At 39.5% G+C, this 25,980-nt stretch overlaps 1 protein-coding gene across 4 annotated transcripts in view; it reads right to left on the bottom strand.

The window, feature by feature from the left end:
• Positions 1-25,980, bottom strand: part of NRDE2 (NRDE-2, necessary for RNA interference, domain containing) — a 51,979-nt gene that overhangs the window by 22,188 nt on the left and 3,811 nt on the right. The window contains exons 2-8 of one of the 4 annotated variants that reach the window (XM_067556323.1): positions 23,996-24,072; positions 23,595-23,703; positions 20,760-20,990; positions 18,784-18,933; positions 9,430-9,886; positions 8,727-9,132; positions 5,705-5,838 (exon numbers count right to left, since the gene is read on the bottom strand). In XM_067556323.1, coding sequence (XP_067412424.1) covers positions 5,705-5,838; positions 8,727-9,132; positions 9,430-9,886; positions 18,784-18,933; positions 20,760-20,990; positions 23,595-23,703; positions 23,996-24,065 — 1,557 coding nt within the window. In that variant the 5' untranslated portion in view covers positions 24,066-24,072. The remainder of the gene's footprint in view (positions 1-5,704; positions 5,839-8,726; positions 9,133-9,429; positions 9,887-18,783; positions 18,934-20,759; positions 20,991-23,594; positions 23,704-23,995; positions 24,073-25,980) is intronic. The other 3 variants (XM_067556324.1, XM_067556321.1, XM_067556322.1) reach the window with 3 other exon arrangements.

Below are 25,980 nucleotides of genomic sequence, written 5' to 3'. Positions count from 1 at the left end.
AGTAGATGTCTCTTTTCTTTACTCCATGGCATAGAGAGCCAGGAATGATTTGGTTAATAGAGATTAGGGATGTAAAAGGTTAAACGTTTAAATGGTAATCAGCTGTTTAAACATTTTAAACAACTAATTACCGTTTAAATTGGGGGGGAAGGGAATGACAATTGGGCTGGTTCCCAGCTAGCAAAAGCATCTGGGTAGCTCTTGCTGGCGGGAAGTGCAGAGCCCAGCATGGGGTAGCCGCAGTTGGACTCAGCTTCCCAAACATGGGGGAGGCACGAAGCCCAGCGCAAGGGAGGCATGGATCCCAGTGCGGGGAGGGGGAGTGGCACCCTGCAGATGGGCTCGGCTCAGCTCCCCGCGAGTGAGAGCTGCCCAGCTACCACCACAGCTAGGCAGAGCTCATTTGGCAGTGAGGAGCTGAGCCCACATGGCTCCCCCCAGCATTTAATCGTTTAAACATTCTATTTTTAGAATGTTTAAACCGATTCTCAATCAAACGAATTTTTACATACCTAATAGAGATGGAGGAAATTGACGACATTTTCATACAAATACTAGAAAGATGAAGTTAAATATCATCCAAACCAAATAGCTTTTCAATGTGAAAATTGCAAAACAGTAATACAGTTTTTCACCTGTGAAAACTGCCTCTTGTTTAGGATGGTTTTTATTAAGTATTATTAAAACAGACCCAAAAGTGATTTCTTTTTTGTGAACCTCCAAAAAACAGGATTTCTTTTTGGTGGCCGTGAAACTACTTCTATACAGTTCTTAACTGTATATACACTAATTTTGTGAAAGAGTGCTTCTTCTTAAAATACACATACAATTTCTAATAATAGTTTGTGCAAGTTCTTGATATAACGTGCCAATACATTTGTTAAATGAGGAAAAAGTCAAGAGAGATGAGAAAGTTTTACATTTTCAGCCAGATTCTAATTTCAATGCAAAGTCACACCTAGGACTCTTTCAAAGATTCTGCTGCTGCACAGATATAAGAGCTCAATCATGGATTTTTCCATGTGGCAACATGTGCTGAATATCCAATCAGAATCTACCCTTTAGTGAAAAAGGCAACAAAGGAATGACAGGCACAAGAACAGCATCCCTGTGATATTTCCTTTTAGGCCTCTGTTTCATTGCCATACTTGAAGAAAAATTTAGTCACTACTAATATATTTTAAATTTAGCCCTAAACCGGTCCTAATGTGCACACAAAAAGATCATTGCTCTAAGTTCTATTTGATTTTTGTGCTTATCTTTTGGCTCATCCAAAACCTCCACTTAACATCTATGCACATTTGTATCCCTTGAAACCTTTGCCTCTGTCAAGAATGGTTACTTACCCTTCAGTAACTGATTCTTAGAGATGTTGTAGTCAGTGTAGATCTCACTGTAGGTGTGTGTGTACCTACTGTGCACAAGACTAGAAATTTCAGTAGCCATGTCCATCGTGGCTATGCATGTGCCCTATGCTCCCTCATGCTCCCATATGAGGCCATGAAGGGCAAGGTGGCCACAACTCCCCTTGAGTTCCTTCAGAAGTTGAAGCCCAGGGGACTCCAAAAAGCAAGGATAGAGAGTGGGTCATGGGATCCACACTGACATCATCATCTCAAAGAAGCACAGGTTTACTGCAGGATAAGTAACCATTTTTTATCTTCTTCAAGCACATGGCATTATGGCTCCCACTGTAGATGACTGGCAAGTAGCACCGCTGGATGGTGAGAGTGTGGATTACCAGCTGAATCAAACTCTGACTGGAGAACTGCTCTCCTAAACATGGTGCCTGCCCTGACAGCCATGTCAAGGGCACAGTGTTTCATGAAAGTCAGGTTGCAGTCCTACAAAACTCAGAATGTTTCTGAAGTGGGAGACAGATGCAGCCTGTGGTCTGGTGAAGTGTGCCTTATAATATTAAAAGGAAATACTCACTGGCCAACTGACAGCAGGTGAAAATATATTGCATGATCCACTTGTAATCAGATGGGTTGGCCTTTGGATGAGCCACAAATAGTGACAAAGAGGCTGTGAGATAGCCGAAATGGCTTCATCCTATTAAAGTACTACAGTAAAACTCCGGATACATACAAGATATGCAGTTTCTTCTCTCCTGACATCAGGAGCAGCTTTAGGAAGAAGACTGGCAAGGTAATTTACTGGTTCAGGTGAAATTCTGAGAAAATCTTAGGGATGAACTTGAGGTTTGGTCTCACCACCACTTTTGTCTTTAATAAAGGAAATGTAAGGCAATCCATCCATAAGAGTTTAGAGCTCACTGACTCTCTGAGCTGAGGTGATGGCTATCAGAAAGAGTCTTAATGGTAAGGTGCGGAGCATTTTAACAGTGGTACAAAGGGAGGCTCCATAAGTTTAATAAAGACGATACTGAAGTCCCAACAAGGGTCTCAGGTCTCTAACTGAAGAATAAGTGTGAGGGAAGCTCTTGAGGGGTTCCTTCATTGGGTGTGACATGATTGAGTGTGACAGTAGTGGTGTGCAATATGCAGATATTGCTGGTGTGTGGACGCTGAAAGAACTGAATGCCAGTTCCCGCTGAAGAAAAAAAGGCCTCAGGCAATAAGCCTGGGCTTTCACCTCCTTTGGAGCAGAAGTTTGGGCATTTGATGATGTCCTCTGTGGCGAACAATACTATTTCAGGGCCCCCCAATCACGGAATATGATTTCTATGATAGACTATGATATGGTGTTTATGATAGACTTCTGTAGTGATCGCTCGTGGTTGTACTACGTATCTGTTTAAGAAGTCTGCCAGGTTGTTGCTGACCCCTGGAAAGTGTTGAGGCAGCAGGGTTATCCCATATTGATGGCACCATTTCCAGAGCCTGATGACTTCCTGGCAGAGAGGGGATGGTTGAACTCCTCCCTGTTTATATAATGGAGACCACATCTGCAATACATCAGGATCTGCACTGTGGAGTCCTGCAGAACAGGCAGGAATGCTATGCAGGCAAAATGCAAAAGCCAAAAGTAAAGTTGCATCACGTATGCACATATGTACACACAGACACATAAGCCCAAGAGTACCAGACACATGCACACCATTGTTGTTGGGTTTGACTTCAGATCATTTATCATCAATTGGAGAACAATCTGTTCTCTGTCAGGTAAGTGTTGGCTGATTCAATTGTAGCTCTTCGGAGTGCTATTGTTTGTGATGGTGTGAGGGATAATTTCTCCTAGTTCACAAGGAATCCTAGTTGGGAGAAGAAGGAAAGGATGTACTCCAAGGCTGTTGCAGTCACGTGTTGGGACCTGCCTCTGATTGGAGAGTAATCACACTATGGGTAGACGTGAAATCCCTGCCTCCTTAAATGCACTGCCACTACTGCCAGGCACTTTGTGGACACACTCTATGCTGCAGAGAGTCCAAAAGGCAGAACCCCGCATTGGAAACTGTGGTGCCCCCACTGTGAATCCTGGTATTTCTTGTGAGCTTCATGGATTGTTATATGGAAGTACGAGCCCTGCAAGTTGAAAGCCACAACCCAGTCTTGAGTTTGGAGACATGGAATGATGTAGACAACATTACCATCCTGAACCTTAGATGGTGTACATATTTGCCGGGTCTTCTCAAAGGATAAGATGAAGACCCACTTTCTTCTAAAGAATGAGGAAATATCAGGAGTAGAATCTCTTCCCTTGAACTCTGCTGGAACCTTTTATGACTCCTAGGCAAAGCAACTGGGCCTATTTTGATTGCAATAAGCTCTTCCGAGAAGTTTTTGATGAAGGATGGAGAAGGTAGGTGGGTAGAAGATAAAAAGTGGAACTGGATAGAGTAGCCATGTGCAAATTCCTTGTGGGATTTCTCTGATATCACTGCCATCTCTTTTTCCAGAGTTTCATCAATCTGCACAAGGAGTTCCTGGAGTGATTTAAAGTCATCAGGTCCACAGGAGGAAGAGAAGTCTTTAGTTGGCAATACAGGGTGCTGATGTTGCTCTGTCCCCAGATCCAATTCCTCTTGACACTCCAGCATAGGTGATCTGGCCAGAGATGCTGAAGGGGAGAGTGACCTCTTCCTTGAGTATGGCAGAGACCAGTTCCTTGATACCTGAGACTGTGGACCCCAATAAGCCCAACAGGGTCATAGTGGCATGCCACATGAATACGACTGACTCACTGGGTATTGGCCAATCTAGTGACAATCCTGATGAGCCAACGGGATTAAGCTCTGCAGGGGAATTCAGCAGGCCTCCCTGGAGTGTCAACCATTGCATGAGGGTAGATGGTTCTCCGCTCGAAGATGGGGCAAACGTGTTCTGGTGGTGATGAGCAGGCCTCGTATAGGGGATATTTTCCCTCAATAGGTACTAAGTAATTAGTTTCATGCTTTAAAGCTTGCACTTGCACCATCACTGTTAAGCTACGTGACTAACTCCATCAGCTGGCAGCAGAAAGTGGCTGTTATTCCACAGGATCAGAACTCAGTACAGACCTCTGGGTCAGGGAGTATTCATTAGGGGATGTGTTGAGGGGTTGGGGGAAGGGAAGATTGTGGAAGAAAGGGGAGAATCTGGCCCCAATTCTGACATGTATGGGCCATGTGCCCCACCCAGCTCTCCTCCCTCCCCCACCTCCATTAAAACTGCTCTGGTGGCTCCCAGGTATTCCTGGTATTGTGGCTTCTGTTGCAGCAATGAAAGCCAAGCCTTAGAAAATCCATTTGTTTAGTTATTATTCTGGCATGCTGCCAAAATTTTCCTGAGGAAGGCAAGCAGAGAAGGAAATTGAGGGTTTTTAACAGTTTATATCTCAGCAAAATTTGAGCAGAATTCCATGGGTCCAAGGGCTTGTCTACACTTAAAGGCTGCAGTGGCACAGCTTCACTAATGCAGCTGCACAGCTGTAGTGCTTCAGAAAAGATGTTACCTACGCAGATAGGAGGGTTTCTCCCCGAGAGGCCGTAGCTATGTCAACGGGAGAAGTCCCCTCATTGACATAGGGTTGTCTATGCTGGGAGTTAGGTCAAGGACAGTATAACTGTGTCACTGTGGATTTTTCACATCCCTGAGCAATAGTTATACCGACGTAAGTTGCTAGTGTAGACCAAGCCAAAGAAGGCACTTCTATAGCCTGAGGGCATTCTTCCTCCTGAATATCAAAGGCCTGCTGCAAACAATGGAAATGTGAGAACATCTCAAAGAAAAGCCTGCAAGAATCCTTTAGAATGGAAAGTGTTAAGTAATCTAAATATAAGGGTCATTATCCACTTTCCCCTATAATAATAAAATTACACAATACTAACTATTTACACTAGAGATAGGAAAGGGATAAGGAAAATGCTCACTATGTAAGTTGGGCAAACCAGATCTTGGGCAACCAGTTGAAGTTCTTCCACATTCAGTTGGGCAGAAGGAAGAGATGAGGTGACTGGGGAGGCTGCACCTCCTTTATATAACTTGAGGTGTCAATATTCATTGACATAAGGGTGCACATTCCCTATTGGGCACGTATTTCAGAAGGTTCCAGAAGCTCACAGCACTAGGGCTGCCACTCCCAACCATAGGAGAATGCAAGGACCGCGCTGAAGAAGTGCCAAAATAAATAGTGAATCAACTTATAATTTTGACTAACGTCTTTAAATAAACAAATATTTTTCTGTCAGCACTGAAGTTCCAATGTACACATATCATGCAATGAGACAGAGTGAAAAACAGTTCTAAACAGAATTTGCTACCTGTCCTCTTGTTGGCAGATCTTTTACACTGTCAGGTTTAAAGAAGGTGAAATCAGCCAGGGCCTGGAACAAAGACACAGCTTTCTCAGAATGGCCCGCCTGTCTAAGAAAATGGCACTGCTGAAGGAAGATAGCTGGAAAGCAAAGGGAACAAAAATTATAATACTTTAAAATAAGTTTCTGAATATTGGATTGCAACACAAATATAAAGAGACATATCTCCTCCGCCACCCAGTGCTGTGGAGACTCATTATGTTAGAACAACAAAACAACCTTCTAAAAAACTAAGAGTTACTGGCATGTAACAGATTTATGTCAAGGCATTGTTTAGCTATGCTAAAATATCCTGATCTAAATGTACACGAGAGGCATGTTTCCGTATGCTCCCCCATTCTATCTGTTCAATCCACCAGTTTGACTCAATTTATATTTAAGATTATAAATTCTTTAAGGCAGGTACCATTTTGTTATGTGTTTGTACAGTAACAATGGGGCCCTCCCCATCCATGTTTGGGCTCTCTAGGCACTTCCACAGCATAAATAATAAGAAGAACGTGTTGCTGGTCTCAGATTTATTTTCAAAACATAGCTAAACTGATGTACTATCAAACTAATTGATGTACTCTTCTTTGCAAATTGGTAAATAAAAATAAATTAAAAAGCAGCCTGGTTAAAAGAGTGGTCTTGTGACTAATGCCTGGTCTACACCACATCTTACATTTATCTAACTCTGTAAGCATCTATGCTACAGTGGTGCTCCCACCGATGTAAGTCACCCAGTACATTGACTTAACTCGACCCTGGTGAGAGGCGTAGTGCTTAAGCTGATGTAGTTAGGGCAATGCAGTGTTCGTGTAGACACTGAGTTACATATTTCGCCTGTTGGCACTGCCACCAGGAGCTCTCAGCCCGGAGCCCTGCCACCACCACCCAGAGAGGGATGGAAGGGAGGAGGAAGGAGAGCCCAGAGCCCTGCTACTCCCCTCTCCTTTCCCTCCCCTCAATCCCTCACTGGGAGATGGGTGGATTTGGCCTCTCCTTCCCCTTCCTCCCTCTCTCCAAATCCTTCACCCATCAACACAGTGCTGTCTACAATGGGGGCTAGGTCGGTGTAACTGCGTCACTCAGGGGTGTAGATTTTCCACATCCCTGAACAATGCAGTTATACTGACATAAGTTTGTAGTGTTTTGTTTTTTAAACACAAGCCTTTGTGTTTTAAAATACCTGTTTAGTTTCATGCAGCTAGCAATACATTAGATTAGACACTAGATGGCATAATTCACCCATTTTTTTAATCTGTTCATATACCCCTACTTGTCAAAGATTGAAGACAGCAGTCTTGCATACATCTGTAGTACCCACTATCTTCATAACAGGATTATGCCATCTATAAAAAACTTGGTGCATTTCTCATAACTGACACTTTGGTAATTTTCCTAATAAATAAAGGGACACTGTCAGCTCAAAGTTAACCCAAGATTTAGGTTTGGTTAAAAGAAGCATTGCAAAACCTGAAACTCACAGAAATGTTTCCATTAGTATTATTTTAATTCCAATGTCAAACCATTCCCCTAATGTGTTTGCAACCCAACCATCACAGCATCATGCTAGTGCATGAGAACCAGAAAGTGAAAAAGACCAGAAACAAAAGTGAAATTGAGTCTATTTTCATTTCAACCAAAGAGACATCAATAAACAAAGAAAAAGTTTGTTTCTTTGAATTTTTTTTTTATCAATTTAACACTGTCCATTTAACACAAGGTATCTGCAAACTAATTTTCCCAAAAGAAAGGGCAAATATTGAGAAAACCTTAAAGATGCTTGGTATAAAAAAGAATTTACAGATTAAGAAATAAGGATTAACATATGTTTACCCAGTGAAACATCCCTCACTGTGATGGCTGTAGGATGTGATTAAAAATATCAGAAATTGGAGATGGAAGAAGCTATCATGTGGTCCAACATCTATCTGCCAATGCAGAATTTGTTCCTTATAGTATATTTTCCAGTGCTTTGTACAGTTTAAATGAACAAACAATGTAGAAACTGGTAATTCAATTGGTAACCAACTGGTAATCTGGCACCTTAAGTCTTTAAATCAAGACTGGATATCTTTCTAGAAGCTATACTAAAGCTCAACCAGAAATTAGGAGTTAGATGCAGATATTACTAGGTGAGAATCTGTAGCCTGTGTCATGTAGGTCAGAGTAGATGATCATACATGATCCCTTCTGGCCTTAAAGTCCATGAATCTAAAAGAAAAATGGTGTTGGTTATGATACAAAGGATCAATGTTTTCTCTCAAGTGTTTAGGGATTTGTCACCACAGTAAGCCAGTGAGGTATGGAAGTATTACTATCTCCATTTTACAGATGGGGAAACTGATTACGTGACTTGGGCTACAGCTACAAAGGAAGCCTGTGTCAGAGCTGGGAACAGAACCCAGCACTCTTGCAACCAGTTCAGTGTTTCAGCCACATGACCATCCTTCCTCCCAGTATAAATTTATTATTTTAATCATATATTGTCAGTGTTTCTGAATTCTAAATTCTCCACAGCAGATTCTCAGGACAAAAACCAAACAGTTTTTATTATCCCTGTCCCTTTCCCCAATGATTAAGAGTACTTCAAAAGTTTCATCTTTAACAAATGATACAACTGCTATTTGCTGCACAAACAAAAGGAATTTATTTTTTGAAGGTAAACAACACACCTATTTGCTGTTGGCTACGATTCCCTTTCTTTGAAATCTGTACTTTAAACTCCTCAGAGCATCAGCGTGTTACTGCATGGGATATCACGAGCTCTCTTGGGGAAGGGAAGCATCTGCTGTATCCATATTGGGCTTGAATATTTGCTTTTACTATCACCTAAAACGGCAAGATGCCAGGCATTTTCAGCAGGCTCTTTGCAAAACAAAAAAATTAGCACAAAACAGAGGAGAATCTCTTCCTAAAACATATTCAGCCTGTATGAAAATCTTAATGGACATAAAATGAGATATAAAAAGAATTTTCTTACCTAACATAGCTTCCTCTGTGCCAGTCAATACAGGATGTGATACCATGCTGCCATCCTGTACAGCTGCCAAAGTGCTCAAGCATTTTCCATATAGACTATGGACTTTTGAAACTGAAAAGGTGCTGAACTGACTTTGACAGAAGAGGAGATATTTCTGCCACAGCGCTGGATTGTTGGGATGCAAAAAAACCAATTTCTGCCATTCTTTGATTAAAGTTGATGGTTCCCAGAATTCTGTACAAAGCTTCAGCTTGGCAAGTTTCAGATCAACGTCATTTGGGTTGCTTTCAATTGCTCTCTCTAAAATGGCCAGTTTCTTTTCTAGGATTAGCTTGAGTGATTTTCTCCTTAATTCCTGCTCTCCCTCATTGATGGCATAAGGACTGGGTCCTCTCATTAGTTCATCCTGAAAAAGAAATCAACTCAAAATTATAAATATAGAAGGATCTCAGGCTTTGTAGGAGCACTAAGGAGAAGGTTGACATCAGTGACAATGAATGACTGTTTCTCTCTCAGTGCAAGGTTGTTTTTTTAAAAAACAAATCACAAAAATATTCCATGTATTACAATAGCATAAATGTACTTATTACTATATATATTTTACCTCAGAAACAAGATTTTAAGCAGAAAATTATTACTCAGATACAAATAAAATTAATATGATATCACAAAGTACTGCAACCAGAAATACAAGAACGTGTACCTGAAAAGAAACAAATTCCATCCAAGTATGAACATCTCTTGGATTTTCTCTGACCATCTTATTATATTCTTCCACTTTTGCCATTAGATTAGAGTTAACATTCTCACTGGTCTCTTGAGATGCCTGCTGCTTTAAAGTCTCATGCTTTGCGGGACCTTTTCCTTGCAACCAGAGTGTGGTCAATGGATCATAAATCCCAAGAGGATTCACCCATGTTGTTGCAGGAGGAGCATCACTGTCCAGTTGTGAAATTGGTATAAAAGTGCTTGGGTCAGATGAAGTTTGACTTTTACTGTAAACTGGAATTCCATCTGCACTCAATAACTGCACACTATTCTTCATGAAGTAGCGTTCAGGTCGCTTGTGGGATTTTTTTTTTTCTTCCATGGAACTTTCCCAAGTTATATGTTGTTTCTTTAGGTCAATACCAAGGCAGGAGTCACCTTTCCTCTTGTATCTTAAAGGAAGAATACAACAATGCAGTTTTTTTTTTAAAAATGATGTGATCATTAAAATATACATTAGTCAAATATATATCATATTTCATAAAACAGAAGTTGGCTTTTCAGTATTTCCTAATTGAATTAAATATTTGTACAAAGCTTAAAAAAGGTACAAAGTGCTTAATATATTTTTTTCTTACTAGTTCAATTTTTCTTTCCCATCAGAACTTCCACTATATACATCAGAACTGAAGCAAACATTAAACTTCCACTTAACTAATACTCTCTAAGCAAGATCCGTAGTACTCAGTGACAGATCAACTTTTCTCTTCCTTTTAGTAGTATGAACCAGTCTTCTCATGTGGACAAATTGAGGGCTGTACAATCAAGAAATCACTACATATTTAGACTGCTAGTATAAACTGGATTATTCTTATATAGGAAAAACTGAGTATCAGTAGCCCAGTCCTATGCTAGTTTTCAATATTTCTAGGACTCTTCCATTTTGTAGTATTCATTAACAATTCCACAAAAAGGAAAAGACCAAATATACATGGACAAGACCATAAGCAAGTTTGCAGATGACACTAAGCTAAGGGGAGTGGTAGATATGCTGGAAGATAGGGATAGGATACTGAGTGACCTGGACAAATTGGAGGATTGGGCCAAAAGAAATCTGATGAGGTTCAACAAGGACAAGTGCAGAGTCCTGCACTTAGGACGGAAGAATCCCATGCACAACTACAGACTGGGGACCGACGGGGTAGGCAGCAGTTCTGCAGAAAAGAACCTGGGGGTTACAGTGGATAAGAAGCTGGATATGAGTCAGCAGTGTGCCCTGGTTGCCAAGAAGGCTAATAGCATAATGGGCTGCATTAGTAGGAACATTGCCAGCAGATCAAGGGAAGTGATTATTCCCCTCTATTTGGCGTTGGTGAGGCCGCATTTGGAGCATTGTGTCCAGTTTTGGGCCCCCCATTACAAAAAGGATGTGGACAAGATGGAGAGAGTCCAGTGGAGGGCAACAAAAATGATTAAGGGGCTGGAGCACAGGACTTATGAGGAGAGGCTGAGGGAACTAGGCTTGTTTAGTCTGCAAAAGAAGAATGAGGGAGGATTTGATAGCCGCCTTTAACTACCTGAAAGGGGGTTCCAGGGAGGATGGAGCTAGGCTGTTCTCAATGATAGTAGATGACAGAACAAGGAGCAATAGTCTCAAGCTGCAGTGGGGGAGGTCTAGATTGAATATTAGGAAAAAGTTTTTCACTAGGAGGGTGGTGAAGCACTGGAATGGGTTATCTAGGAAGGTGGTGGAATCTCCATCTTTAGAGATTTTTAAGCTGAGGCTTGACAAAGCCCTGGGTGGGATGATTTAGCTGAGGTTAGTCCTGCTTTGAGCAGGGAGTTGAACTAGATGACCTCCTGAGGTCCTTTCCAATTCTAATCTTCTATGATTCTATGAGAATCAGAACTACATGAAAAAATGACAAATGCCTACAGAGACTTAATACAAGGTATACAAAATACATGCCAGGAAAAGGGTATACAAATGTGCTGAGATTTTAATATTTTTGGCAGCAGAGTTCTATAACAAATTATACATGTATCGCGCTCTAGCTCAGCATACAAAGCACCAGACATTACATTTATAACGATAACACAAAGGAGTGTTTCTAGGGTGTCAATCACTTGGCAAGGAGTCAGGCATTGAGTTTTATTTCTGAATCTGCCACTGACTTGCTGTGTGACCTTTTCTGTGCCTATTTCCCCATAAAAATACTTACCTCAAAATGCTGTGAGACTAAATCATTTTAAAAATGATGGAAAATGCAATAAAATTGTATTTGTATTTATTTTCAACTCAAGTCAGGCATTCTTCAGATTCAGCAATAGCAGGGTATTCCAGAGATCCTCATATGATAGCGTTATCTTTTAAAACATTACAAAATTATGGATGATGTATATAACTCTCCGAGCTGGCAAGAAACACGGATGTGTTGTTACGTGGCTTCTTGATCTCAATGAGCTGTGTGTTGCTAGCATAAATCTAATAAAAAAACCCCACAGTATTGAGAAAAGTACTATAGTGCCTAAAGAACATCAAGGACTAAGTGGATGCAAGTAGTGTGCAGGCCCAATACAGGCTTTCTACATAAAAGGAAATTTCACCCTTTGGAAAAAAAGTTTCGATGTAGTCCCAATGTCCTAGCAGGGAGCAAAGGGCCTAAATATGGTACTTTACATATATTCTGTATGAACAGGGTGGTTTGTATGTAAGAGATACCATATATTGAACTTACTACAACACCACAAGCATAGTGTTCCCGTACTAAATAATGTGCACTTACTTAGCACCTTTTATTCAAGGATCTCAAAGCACTTACAAATAATTAAATCTCAACCTCCATGTAGAGTAAGACCTGGTCTACACTTCTAAGTTAGGTTGACATAAGCCACCTTGTGTCAACCTAGTTGTGCATGTGTCTACGCTAAAATCTGTCTCATGCCAACATAAGCTCTCCATTACACTGACATAGTAACATCACCTTCCTATGCAGTGCTGAGCCATGTTCGATGTACTGAGGCCAACGCAGCACGAGTGTAGACACTATGTACCTATGAAAACCCTAGCTATCTTCCAACAGCTATCCCATAATGCCTGACACTGACCGCTCTGGTCACAATTGTTAATTCCACTGCCCAGGAGTCATATAGAGCTGAAGTATCTACGATAGTCTGTACCCCTATGTTCACCCCTTTCATAGGACTATGATAAATCTTGTACAAAGTATGACTTGTGAGATAGCATTTGAAAACTCAATTTGCTGATCATTATTATCCTGGTAAAATGTATGTGGCAGCATTGTATGTAAAGTTATAAGATTCTACTGTATGATGTTATTAAGAGATATTCCAAATTTGAAGAGCAGTCACAAACTGGTTCTCCAGAAACAAAAGGCTGGCCAGTGCCTCAGTCAGTTGTCAATGGGATCAAATGAGCCACCACCTGGTTAAGTGGCCATTCTTTGGAAGAAGATGTGGGTGAAAAAAATCTACATCTTGACAAAGGAACGGCTTGGTTCCCATCTACACAGATTTTCTGCCTTCTGAACCTTAGCTGGAGATGACTCAAAAGAGGAGAAGGAATTATAAGAAAAGAGAAGATATGTCCCAAGTTCCCTCTCCCTTCATCTTTACTCACGGCATTGACAACACCTGAAGAACAAAGGAAGAAGCATCGGACTGGGGGGAAAAGATCCTGACTGAAAGAGTTTCAGCCAGTAGGACTGTGGTGAAAGAGACCTTTGCTTTGAATTCACTTAGCTTGTTAAGTTAGGCATTAGTTGTATTCTATTTTTATTTTCTTGTAACCAATTCTGACTTTTATGCCTCATTACTTGTAGTCACTTAAAATCTCTTCCTGTAGTTAATAAATTTGTTTTTACCTGTTTTATCTAAACCAGTGTGTTTAGACTAAAGAGTTTGGGAAACTCCATTTTGAGATAACAGGATTTGTGCAATCATTTTCTATTAATAAAATGACTAACTTTATATGAACTTGTATGGTCCATGAGAGGGCTGGGCAGTACAAGATGTACATTTCTGGGAGAAAATCTAGGACTGGGAATTTGCTGGTGTTGAAATTCATAAGTGTAATTCATGAGTGGCTGGCTCATTTAACTGAGAGTAAGTTACATCTGGAGGCTGTGTGAGAACAGACCAGGAATGGTAGCTCTCACAGAAAAGCAGTGTAAAAGGCACCCCATACTGGAGAATTGAGGGGACACAGCTATTCATCAGTCCATATTGTATACTGGTTAATGTCACACATCCCCATTTAAAACCTTTTGAATTTTTTAAATGCCTTTTCCTGATTGTGCATTTTGGTGTGCACACTTCTAGCAGCTCTCCATTTTAGTGCACAACTGTCCAGCTGGCCATGCCAGCTACATGTTCCAGATGCACTCTGGCCTAGAGTAGACAGGAGATATTGGCTCTCCTAGGCCATGGGGAGAAGAGGCTGTACACACACAGCTACGGACCAGCCATAGAAATGGGGATATCTATGAGCAGATTGCATGGGGACACAGAAGGGTTATGACAGGGATTAGCAGCAGTGCCACATGAAAGCTAAGGAATTGCAGCAGGCATGTCAGAAGGCCAGGGTGGACAACAATCGATCCAGTGTCAAGTCACAGACCTGGCACTTTTACAAAGAACTGCAAGCCATACTTGGCAGAAACTCCCCCACTACCTCCACAGATGGATACCTCCAAGCAGCCCAAGTCACAAGACCCCTGCTGTGAACTCAAAGGACAAAGAGGTGGAGGAGAAGGAAGAAGAGGATGGGGAAGAGGATGGAGATGTGCAATCCTCTCCTGAAGGTTTCTAGGGGTGGCCTTATTTTTTCCTCTACAGTAGGACACTTTTCATGCCAGTCAGCGATAACTTTGGCAGGCACCATTGCAGTAAACAGGCTAGCAGCATACGGGCTTTGGGACGCCAAAGGCACAGAGAACACAGCTGCTGCTATTACCTTCAGGAGTGAGATACCAGCTAAAATCACTACCATCTGTGGGAAATGGTGCCAGTATTCAGTGCCATTGCCCTATACTCCTACATAGTTTCATGCAATCAAGCAATTCATAAGAGCAGCCATACTGGGTAAGACCAGTGGTCCATCTTGCCCAATATTCTGTCTTCCGACAGTGGCCAATACCTTTGAGCTTCAAAGAGAATGAACAGAACTAGGCAATCAAGTGATCCATCCCCTATCATTCAGTCCCAAAACATCTAGCAGTCAGAGGCTTAGGGACAACCCAGAGCATGGAGTTGCATCCCTGATGATCTTGGCTAACAGCCACTGAAAGACCTATTCTCTATAAATTTATCAATTTTTTTTTAATCCAGTTATACTTTTGTACTTCACAACATCCCATGGCAGTAAGTTCCACAGGTTGACTGTGCACTGTGTGAAGCAGTGCTTCCTTATTTTATTTTATTTTTTTAAACTTCCTGCCTATTAATTTTATTGGGTGGTTCCTGGTTCTTGTATTATGTTAGGGGATAAATAACACTTCTGTATTCATTTTCTCCATGTCATTCATGATTTTATACACCTCTATTACATCCCTCCTTAGTTGTCTCATTCCCATCATGAACAGTCCCAGTCTCTTTAATCACTTCTCAAATGGAAGCTGATCCATAACCCTAATCATTTTTGTTGCCCTTCTCTGAACCTTTTCCAATTCTAATATCTCTTTTTTTGAGGTAGGATGACCAGAACTGCACAAAGTATTCAATGGATACCATGAATTTATATAAGGGCATTATGATATTTACTGTTTTATCTATCCTGTTCCTAATGGTTCCTAACACACTGTTAGCTTTTTTGACTGCCTCTGCACATTGAGCAGATGTTTTCAGAGAAATATCCACAATGACTCTTTCTTCCGTGGTAACAGTTAATTTAGAACCCATCATTTTGTATGTATAGTTGGGATTATGTTTTCCAGTGTATGTTACTTTGCATTTATCAAACCAATTTGATCTGCCATTTTGTTGCCCAGTCACCCAGTTTTGTGAGATCCCTTCTAACTCTTCGCAGTCTGCTTTGGACTTAACTATCTTGAGTAATTCTGTATCATCTGTAAATTTTGTCTCCTCACTGTTTACCCTTTTTCCATATGATTTATGAATATGCTGAACCGCACTGGTCCCAGTATAGATCCCTAGGGGACACCACTATTTACCTCTCTCCAATATGAAAACTAACCATTTATTTCTACCCTTTGTTTCCTGTCTCTTACCAGTTACTGATCCATGAGAGGACCTTCCTTCTTATCCCATGACTGCTTACTTTGCTTAAAAACCTTTGGTGAGGGACCTTGTCAAAGACTTTCTGAAAATCCAAGCACACTATTTCCACTGAATCACCCTTGTCCATTTATTTGTTGACCTCCCTGAAAGAATACTAATAAATTGGTAAGGTATGATTTCCCTTTACAGAAGCCATGTTGACTCATCCCCAACATATTGTGTTCATCTGTGTGTCTGATAATTCTGTTCTTTAGTATAGTTTCAACCATTTTGCCTGGCACTGAAGTTAGGTTTACCAGACTGGAATTGCTAGGATTGCTTGCAGAGCTTTTGTTTTTAATTGGCATCATATTAGCTATCCTCCAGTCATCTGGTACAGAAGGTGATTTAAGTGACTGGTTACATACAACTGTTGTTAGTTCTGCTATTTCATATTTGAGGTCCTTCAGAACTCTTCAGCGAATACTATCAGGTTCTGGTGCCTTATTACTGTTTAATTTATCGATTTGTTCTAAAATCACCTCTACTGACACCTCCATCTGGGACAGTACCTCAGATGTGTCACTTAAAAAGAATGGCTCAGGTGTGGGAATTTCCCTCACATCCTCTGCCGTGAACATCAGCGTATGTGTAGGTAAATGGATATGAACGTCCTTTCCTCCTCTTTACACGCTATCCGAAAATTATTCAGGTTTTAATGTATTTACTTTTAACTTGTCCAGAATTTTTTTTTTTTAAATAGGTGTTTTTGTTAGTCAATAAAATACTTGTTTGGAAAATAATTTATCTTTATTAGTTCCCAACAGATGCTGCATAATGCCTGGTGGCAGTGAAGGAAGTAGTACTGTAAATCGTGATACAATTCACAGAATCAGTGATAAATACAGTGTAATCATAAACGTAGAGGGAGCAGCACAACATTCACAGGTGCGCTGATTATGTCACATTGATAGACTTCAAGTGAGCACCACACGATTTCTAACAGGCCCCCAAACTAAAGGGCCAGTTGGAGCACAGTATACCACAATGCATTACTGTGGCTCACTGTTAAAATGCTCTTTCAAAGCCTCCCTGAGCTGTATAGCTCCTCATTGCACATTTCTGACGGCGCTTGTGTCTAGCTGTTCAGACTCCACAGACAGCCATTCCACCTCTGCCCTTCATCCCAGCAACAACTTTTCCCCTTTGCTTCATAGATATAATGCAGGACACAACAGGAAACTATAACCATTAGAATATTTTTTCACTGAGACCCAATCTGGTGAGTAAACAACTCCAGTGACCTCTTGAATCTACCAAAAGCAAATTCAACTGTCATTCTGCATTAGCCGAGCCAGAAGTTGAATCTTTCTTTGGTGCTGTTGTAGTGGCCAGCATATAGCTTCATGAGCCAGGGGAGTGAGGGATAGGTTGGAGTCCCTCAGGATGACTACTGGCATTTCAACATTGCCAATGGTAATCACTGGCTGGAAAAGAAGGTCCCTACTTATAGCTTTCTGTAGTCCTGTGTTCTTAAAGATGCGAGCATCATGCACCTTTCTTGGCCAGCCAACATTGATGTCAGTGAAACGTCCCCAGTGACCCACCAGTGCTTGCATAACCATAGGAAAATAGCTCTTTCTGTTGATGTAGCAAGTTGTTCTGGTCCCAGAAAAGGGATATGCATGCGATTTATCACTCCACCACAGTTCAGAAACCCCACTGCTGCAACTTCATCCATTATGTACAGCACACTGATGAGAGCCGCAGTCTTGCATAGCAACAGACAATGGCCTTGAAGACTTGCATGACAATGGCCCCTACAGTGGATTTTCCAACTCCAGAATGATTTCCCACTGATCTATTGCAATCTAACTTTGCAAGTTTCCACAATACGATTGTCACTTGCTTCTTGACTGTCAAAGCAGTCCTCATTTTGGTGTCCATGCACTGGAGGGCTGGGGTAAGCATAGCACACAGATCCAGGAATGTGGCCTTGCGCATCCGAAAGCTCTGCAGCTACTGCTCACCATCCCAAGCCTGCATGATGATGCGTTCCCTCCACTCATTGCTCCATTTCTCAGGCCCAGAAGCAACATGCCACCATTTGCAGCTGCTCCGTCAACACCACCACCAATTCTGAACTGATTCTTGCTATTTCCCACTGCAATCTGCCCTCATCATGTTCCCCACAGCTCTTCTTGTGGCTCTGTAAATACCAGAGGATCCTGAGTCCTGTGGTTGCAATGCTCAGGACAATAATGAAGAGCTGTGCAGGCTCCATGTTTCTGTCAGAGATAGCAGACAGTGAACCGCCCAGGCTCATGAGATTTTCAAAATATGAGTGAAAATTATGGGATCAAGAAAACTGCATGATGGGAACTAGACCGAGTAGTCCCAGGCACACCTGAGTTACTCATTTCTACCCCACCATGCACTGCCAAAACTTCCCAAAAAACAGACCACTGGAAGATGGCGAATTATACACTGGGATACCACCCATGGAGCACTGCTCTCTATATCGAAACAAGCACTCCTGATGAATATGCACACTGCCAATGCATGGAGCCATGTATACATGCACACAAGCAATACATTAAACTGTAGCACTTTTATGCTAATATAACTTGCATTTGCAAAAATTTGTAGTACAGACATGCCCTAAGTATTATCCCCATTTTATAGATGGGAAAACAGGCACAGGGATGTTAAGACTTAACCAAAATCCACAACAGATCAGAGACAAACTAGAAAAGAACCCAGGATTCCTACCTTCCAGTCTCCTGCATGCACCACGGCCAACCTCTAATGACACTGCCAAGCTTTACATGTGCACTGAAGAGTGACTGTACACCATAATGTTAAGAATATCCATGAGCAAACATGATGTCACTTATTCTGATTATTCCAGGACATCTTTTGTCATGTAGAAAACATTTCCACATGCCATAAAGTTGAGTTTCAATACAGAAGACTATGGGATCACAAAGGTCTGAAGAGATTAATTTCACTTTCTATAAATAAATATTTTTAGCCTTAAACTTTTAATAATCTCTCACCATTAATATATCTTGAGACATTTTAAGTATCAAAACAGAACAGCCTATAGTACCTTGCTATGTCCCCTCGATACAGTGATTTGTATTCCCAGTTTGCACGGTCTGGTTTCTTGTCTGTTCTGAAGGTTTCTGCTGTCAAAGCTTGAATATCCTCCAGCCAAACAAAGCGATTGGTGGCAAGATTTGATGTTACGTCTTCTAGACTGAAAAAGAGGGGAAGCAGTATTTTCTGAATATCCGAGTTAAACATTAAATATTTACAAAACCAGGAAACAAACATTTCTAGATTCCATAATAAATTAGATACATTCAAAAGGCCACCGAACATGTACCATTTAACAAGTAAGTCACACTCTGGTGAAAGAGAGGAGAAAACTAAAGTGAAAATTTACCACTGGAGCCACCAATACAGTGAACTTTCAAGAGAAAATCAGTCACTGCATTTCCAAAATGGTCTTCCAGGAGCATGGAAGGTGCTCAAAAGGATTTAATAAATGGGTTTCTTATTAAGTCTAAAACCTACAAGAGGAAAAACTTTGCTATTAACTGTCACTTTCTCGATAAGTAAAGGTAAATTAAAATGGGGACAATCTGTTAGTGTACTGTGCTGATTTTTTGTAATACCACCAGTGCACTTCAGTAAAATGTGAAGGTTTAACGAATTAGTTACATAAGTGATTTTTGAAAAAAGACATAGCGAAGTTACCTCTCTAAGAGCTGTATTACAAATCTGAATCTTAAGAAAGGAACTTCAGAGCCCTGAAAAGCTTTCCAACATTCACTCACCTCTGACAAGGTACTCAAGAGGGTTTCACAGTTTATGTTTCAGATGGGAATGCTAACAGGAATAATTCTGCACATAGGTCCCCTTGTTAACATCAGTGAGAGTTTTAAACACAAAATTTAACACAGACTTTATGCTTTGTATTTTAAGTTTTCTCAGAAAAAAACTATATAAAGAACCTATATGCATAGTATAGATATCCTGCAAAATCATCAATTCTTTTGTTTGGGCACCTGAATTACATTTAGGTGATCAAAGGCCAATGAGAGTGGTCAGTGCAAAATGGAAGGCCCACTTTTCAAGCCTGGACACCCAATGCGCCCGTGCAAGCTCTTTTTCCTGTTCAAATCATCATACTGGTCACTTTAAAACAGACAGTATTTCTTGCTACATAGAGACTAGTGTCCCCACCAGTTACAGGTTATTTAGAGCCTCTGAAAGCAGGAAGCCAATAGATTTTATTTATTTGGCATACGCAATCCGGTCAAGCCAAGCTACAGTATTCTTCTCAACAATGTTCAAGGCACAATGACCTCTAGGAAGTTGAGTCATTTTGCAGTCCTCAACAATGTGTGTCGTGGTTTGTGGCTGCCCACACTGACATAGTGGACTGATATAATAGAACACCACTCATTCAAATCTTGATTCACATATACAAAGAATAAAGTGTATGAAGCATATTAAATACTAATGAATGGGTAAAGACTGGAAATAGAACTAAAAATACTAAATTAATATAAACATCAATATACATCTTATAATGAATGCTCGGTGCTGAGAGGGGTAATTATAAATGCACAGTATAATGGAACACTTCCCCTCAGGAAGAAATTTTTGCTTCGTTATTCAACAACTTCAATTTTCTGTGGTATCTAGGAACATTGTTTAATACAATTTCTCTCAAAGCACAGTGGGTTACTCAAAGATTAATATCAGGAAACAAAGATTTACAATAATTGACAGGGAGCACAAAGATTAAAAAAGCACATTTTCATTACTCTGCTATTCTGTTAAGCTCTGAAGAAAAATATTTTATAAAATATTCCTCATCATAATTTTTCAGATTCAACAATGAATTAAAAAAAATGCATCACTGTTTCAAGACAGTTACAATAGAAGTTTAATCTTAACAGGAGAGTAAGAGTTAGAATTGACCACTGGTGAGAGTATTCTCATCTAGCCAGTTCAAACAACACATAAAGAATAGGATTACATTTACATATAATATTGGTAAAATGTACATACTTCAATGTTGCTGCTTCTCTTTCATGGTTTGTGTCACTTCCTCTAGGTTTATCCTTCATACACTCAGTGTCCAAGTCCGACTCACTGTTACTTAATTCCTCTCTGGTTTTCTTTTTTCTTTTCTTGTGGTGCTGATGCTTTTTCTTTTTCCCTTTCCTTTTCTTAGTTGATTTTTTTAGACCTTCATTGGTATCACTTCCTCCTGAGAGCTCTGATTTTGAAGGACTCCTGCTAAGAGACAAATAATTCCTTACATAGTTAGAACAATTTTAAAGAAATCTCATTAGTGAGGAAAACAAGTTATGAACTTTCTCATCTCCAAAATTACAGGGAAGGATGGCTCCCAGACAGTGAATGGCATCAATGTTTGCCACAAAAGTGGGAGACATCACCACCTTCACCTTTAAAATTACAGAATTTTTGTTTTAATTATTACTTCAGACAGATCTTACAAAGTTCTGCTTGCCCATGATAAGTACAGTTTAATAAGTGAGTAAATATCAGTAGTCCTATCCATTATCACCACCAGAGTAAAAGCAAATGGGCTGATTTTGTACCTGGGCTGGTAAATTTTCATGACAATTTTGCAAAGCCATTTTAGATCAAGTTAAAATGATTGGTGAGGCTTTCAAAGGGGAAAAAATTGGGCTCTTTTTTGCTTCTTTATAATGCATAAAAAAAGACCTGACAGATGTGTTGGGAAAAAAATTCAGTTCTTGCCTAGCTTGGAAGAATCTATGTTGACTAGAGAATTAGTGAAATTTTGACAGTACAAGCAACTGAAAGCTGAGCAATTGAGAGGATAAAGCAATTATAATCACTATGAACAATATTTTTTCTAAGAGCACTATAAACAATTAAATTCAATGCTTAATGAACAGTTGGAAGAAAGGATGTCTTTGTTCAGGATTCAACATCAGTTCCCTCTCAGTTAAGATACAAGATGACAATAAACATCTGATACTTCCAAAAGTCTTTCAGTAAAAAGCAGGGGAGACCAGACTTGACATTCTTGATATTTCTAAAATCAAAAACCATCAGAAAAAGCACTGTTTCAGGGACAAAAGAAGAAGCCTGGTAAAGTGGTCTCAAGGAAACAACATTCATTTTTATATGGCTAAATATAAATGTACACATCTAGAAACAAAGAATGTAGGCCATACTCATAGAATAGGAGACTATTCTGGGAAGCAAAGACTCTGAAAAAGACCTGGGGGGTCATGGCTGATCATGAGCTTCCAGTGTGATGCTGTGGTCAAAAGAACTAATGCAATCCTAGAATGCATTAAAAGGGGAATCTTGAGTAAAAGTAAATAGGTTATTTTACCTCTATATTTGGCACTGGTCTGAACACTGGGAAAGTTCTATGGCCTGTGTTATGCAGGAGGTCAAATTAGATGATCATAATGGTCCCATCTGGGATCTATTAAAAGAACCTATTGTATCCTTCTTTATAAAGATGCCAAAAAAAAATCACAAACCCACACTTTTAAAAATTAATTACATATTACCTTTCAGGAAAATAAACAGGTGTTTAAAAAAAAATCCATGAAGGGGCTACTGCCAATCATTGTAGAAAAAACCCTACTAATGTGCCAAAAGATAAGTAGTCAAATTAATAAAGTAATTCCTCTGTATATTTTCTTCCTTGATAGTTTAATACAAAATATATTTATATTTAAAATATGCTGTTTACATAGTGTCATCTGCAAGGTCATTTTAAGGATTCCTTTTGCTTTATCACATCATAAGCCTGTAAAGACTTGAAGAAAAATGAAAATACAAAAAATATTGGAAATTTGCAGAAGTTATTGTAATAACCCAATTCAAACATAAATCGGTGAATAGAGATGGGTTCAAATTTGATTTTTTGTAATGAACATATTTCTGTCATTACAAAGAGCAGCCAACAAACCAAACAGAGGACTTCATCCCAAATTAAACATGACTGAAGTTCAGAACTTTGCTGCTTCAGCCTGACTCATAGGCTTTAAGGTCAGAAAGGACCATCATGGATCATGTAGTCTGACCTCCTGCACATTGCAGGCCACAGAACCTCACCCATCCACTCCATTAACTACTGCAGAATGCACCCAAGGCTTAAATCAGTATATCTAGTACTGCTGCACCTCTTGGGCAAAGTGTTTAAGATACAATCCTGTATTCTATAAAACTAGCTCCTTAAAACTCATTTTGGTAACAAAAATTTAATGAGCCATTTAAGTGATCTATAGCATTGAATTGCAACTACACAACTTTACATAGGCAGTATTTCATTAACTCACAACTCTGCACAGTTTATAATTGACAATTTTCTATATTCGACTATGGTAGGAAAATGGCTATTTGAACTGGTTTTCATAAAAAAGGGTGTGTTGGGGGGGGAGGGGAAGGAAATCACAAAGATGATACCTGAACTTTAGCATTCCTTCATGGCTCACTTAGAACATTTAAAAGCTAATGAAAAATCATGATCACTCAGCTCCCTCCCATCGCCAAAATTAGCAGTGATTTGAACACATCAGTGAGAAAAAACTAAAGAAAAAGTAATTATACAAGGATAAATTCTCATTACTTTAAATGAAAGAAAATGCAATAAAAATAAAAAAATTCATAGTTTTACAAATGACACAATCCTGACTTCTAACCAGTTAACTGAGCGACAAGGTGGGTGAGCTAGTATCTTTCACTGGAACAACTTCTGTTGGTGAAATAAACTGTAAACCGTGCAATGAAAAGCTACATTGAAAGCTCCTGAGTTTGGGCACACTTACAGCAAAAGAAAAGCAGGACATTAGAAAAAGGCTATTTAAAAAGATGCAAAGAACCCCCTACCTTATAAGTTGTGATGTCTCAGGGGTAAGATCTGCAGTCTTTGCAGTGCGCTGGTGCAATTTCAATGCATCTTCTGTGCAAAAGCTTGGATTGCTAAGCCAGCCCAATTCTGCAGGTACACAAAAATGAGAGATCTACAAAAATTAGCTCACTATGATCTTTAAAGCCTCATCTAGTCAGCAAACAACCCAATTCACAGAACTAAAGTCACTTATAAGAGGCAAGGACATTAGAAAGCAATCCATGAAATTTTCACTTAGCAGAGCATTGGGTTTTAGCACATTGTAAAACATTTTTAGGTGCAGTAATCCTCCCATGACATCAATCTAAGTTTTAAGTAAAAAGCTACAAAACAGTATTTAAAAATATAAACTGAAGAGCAGATAAAGAGTTTCACATACTTTCGAACTTCCTACGGTTAACGTCAAAACAAGGATGATTGTGGGTTTTAACGTCCCAAACAACAGACATGTAGTTCCTAAAATAAAAAAGTACCAGAGGACTTAAAAAGGAATCTATTGCTCTGCATTTTAACTGTTTATTATAACGGATAAATGCCTGTACTATTCAGATCGAATTTTCCCTAGACAGTATTTCAATACGAACTCTCAACTACCATTCCCATACAGAAATGATTATATTATCTTTAAAAAATTCTGAAACAATAAGATTGTGCTACATGTAAATAAATAAATACTTTTTATTTATTTTATTCAAATATGTCAAAGCACTTCATGTGCAGTAACTAATTACGCCTCACAATATTATCTGTGTGAAAAACGTTTTTAAACTCATTTTACAGATAGGAACACTCAGTAAGTTTAAGTTACTTGTACAAATTCACATAACAGAGCCAAGATTAGAATGCAAAGCCTGGATTCCCTCTCCTCTAACCATTAAAATACCATTGCCCCTGTATCAAATGAAAGCAAGGATACTCACATTTAATTCTGATATAGATGCATTTTAAGTTATTACTTGGGGGGCATGGATCAGTGTTCATATCACGTTCCCCATCAGTACCTGGCCCAAGCCAGGGAAACTAATGATCCAATCAACTGACCAAAGTCAGTGATGAATCCTGGTCATGTGCTACATGAGGCACGTTGCACACACACTAAGAAGAAGTAGTGATTACTTCTCCAAGATTTTGCTTATGTCACATTTTCTGGAGAGTGATAGGATATGGAAGAGGGTTCACTTCATAGGCATTTTATTGCTGGCGATCTCTTCATGAATACCAGCTCTTTATGTTTAAAAGTTTATCTGTTCAGATAACCATTTAACCATTGCCATACTTTTTATTTGTGCCATCAAAATAATCTCCACAACAACAGAATGGTAAAAGACAGAGGATATTGGCTTCTTTTGGAGACTAAAGAGAAGGAAATGAACTATTCAGAAATAAAGAGTCTATTTTCATATACATTCAAAATAGTAAAAAATGATAAGGAATACAGAATAATATTTATTCCAGTCTTTTAGAATCATGAAAATTAGCTAGTGGAGGCACAAAATTTAACCCTCACTCACTGTTGCCACGATGCACGTGGCGGTGGTGATAATTTAAAGAATAAACTTTGGCTTACTTCCCTGCTTGTTCCTCATGCTCTTCACAGTCCGCTTTGCCTTGCTGCTCTTTCAACCACACTCTTGTGTTTATGCTTTCTATCTGGCTGGCCCCATATCTTTAAATAGCCTCATGTTCCCTGTCCCTCAAGTCACATCTCTCTCCTTCAAAATGCACTTCTTTCAGGAATACTTCCCTACAACTCTACATCAAGACCCTCTGTTCCACCTCACCTTCCCTGAACTGTTGTCCTGTACCTTGTCAATCTTAGGGCCTTGCATGAACAAGGTTCACTCAGTCAAGTAAGATTTGCCAGAAGGGAGTAATGTTAGCATAAGCTCTTGATTGTAAGTGAATGTGTCTTTATTGGCCTGAATTTGCAAGCCCACCTCACAGAGTTCCTGAGAAGCCCTCAATATGTGGGACCCAGGATGGATAAAAATCAAGTATATAAAATTTTTAAAAAATCTATTTTAAGTTAAAATCAGATTTATTTTATTTTGATAACAATTTCTTTATAATAAATCTGTTTAAAATGAAATTTGAATTTAATACAAAATATGTTAAAGCCTAAACTTATTATAATCTCTTCAAATATTTAAATAAAGAAAATATGCTGAATCCATGAGCCTCTATCAAAAACGGAGTTAAAAGCTGCTTTTCTATATAAAGAAAAAATTAAGGAGGAAAATATCTAACTTTTGAGGTCAAGCTTTATAAATATGGCACAACAGGTCTGCCAAAGTAATTTAGGAAACGGTCTCATTTTCAGCTGACTTAGGCAATATCCAGTCATTTTCTCATAGACATATTTGA

Source organism: Emydura macquarii, unplaced genomic scaffold (assembly GCF_026122565.2).
Source record: "Emydura macquarii macquarii isolate MOO-44397 ecotype Brisbane River unplaced genomic scaffold, CSIRO-AGI_Emac_v2 contig_1713, whole genome shotgun sequence".
NCBI classification, from domain to species: Eukaryota; Metazoa; Chordata; order Testudines; family Chelidae; genus Emydura; species Emydura macquarii.
Note: the sequence above shows the minus strand (reverse complement) of the source record. Positions and strands in the feature narration are given on the sequence as shown.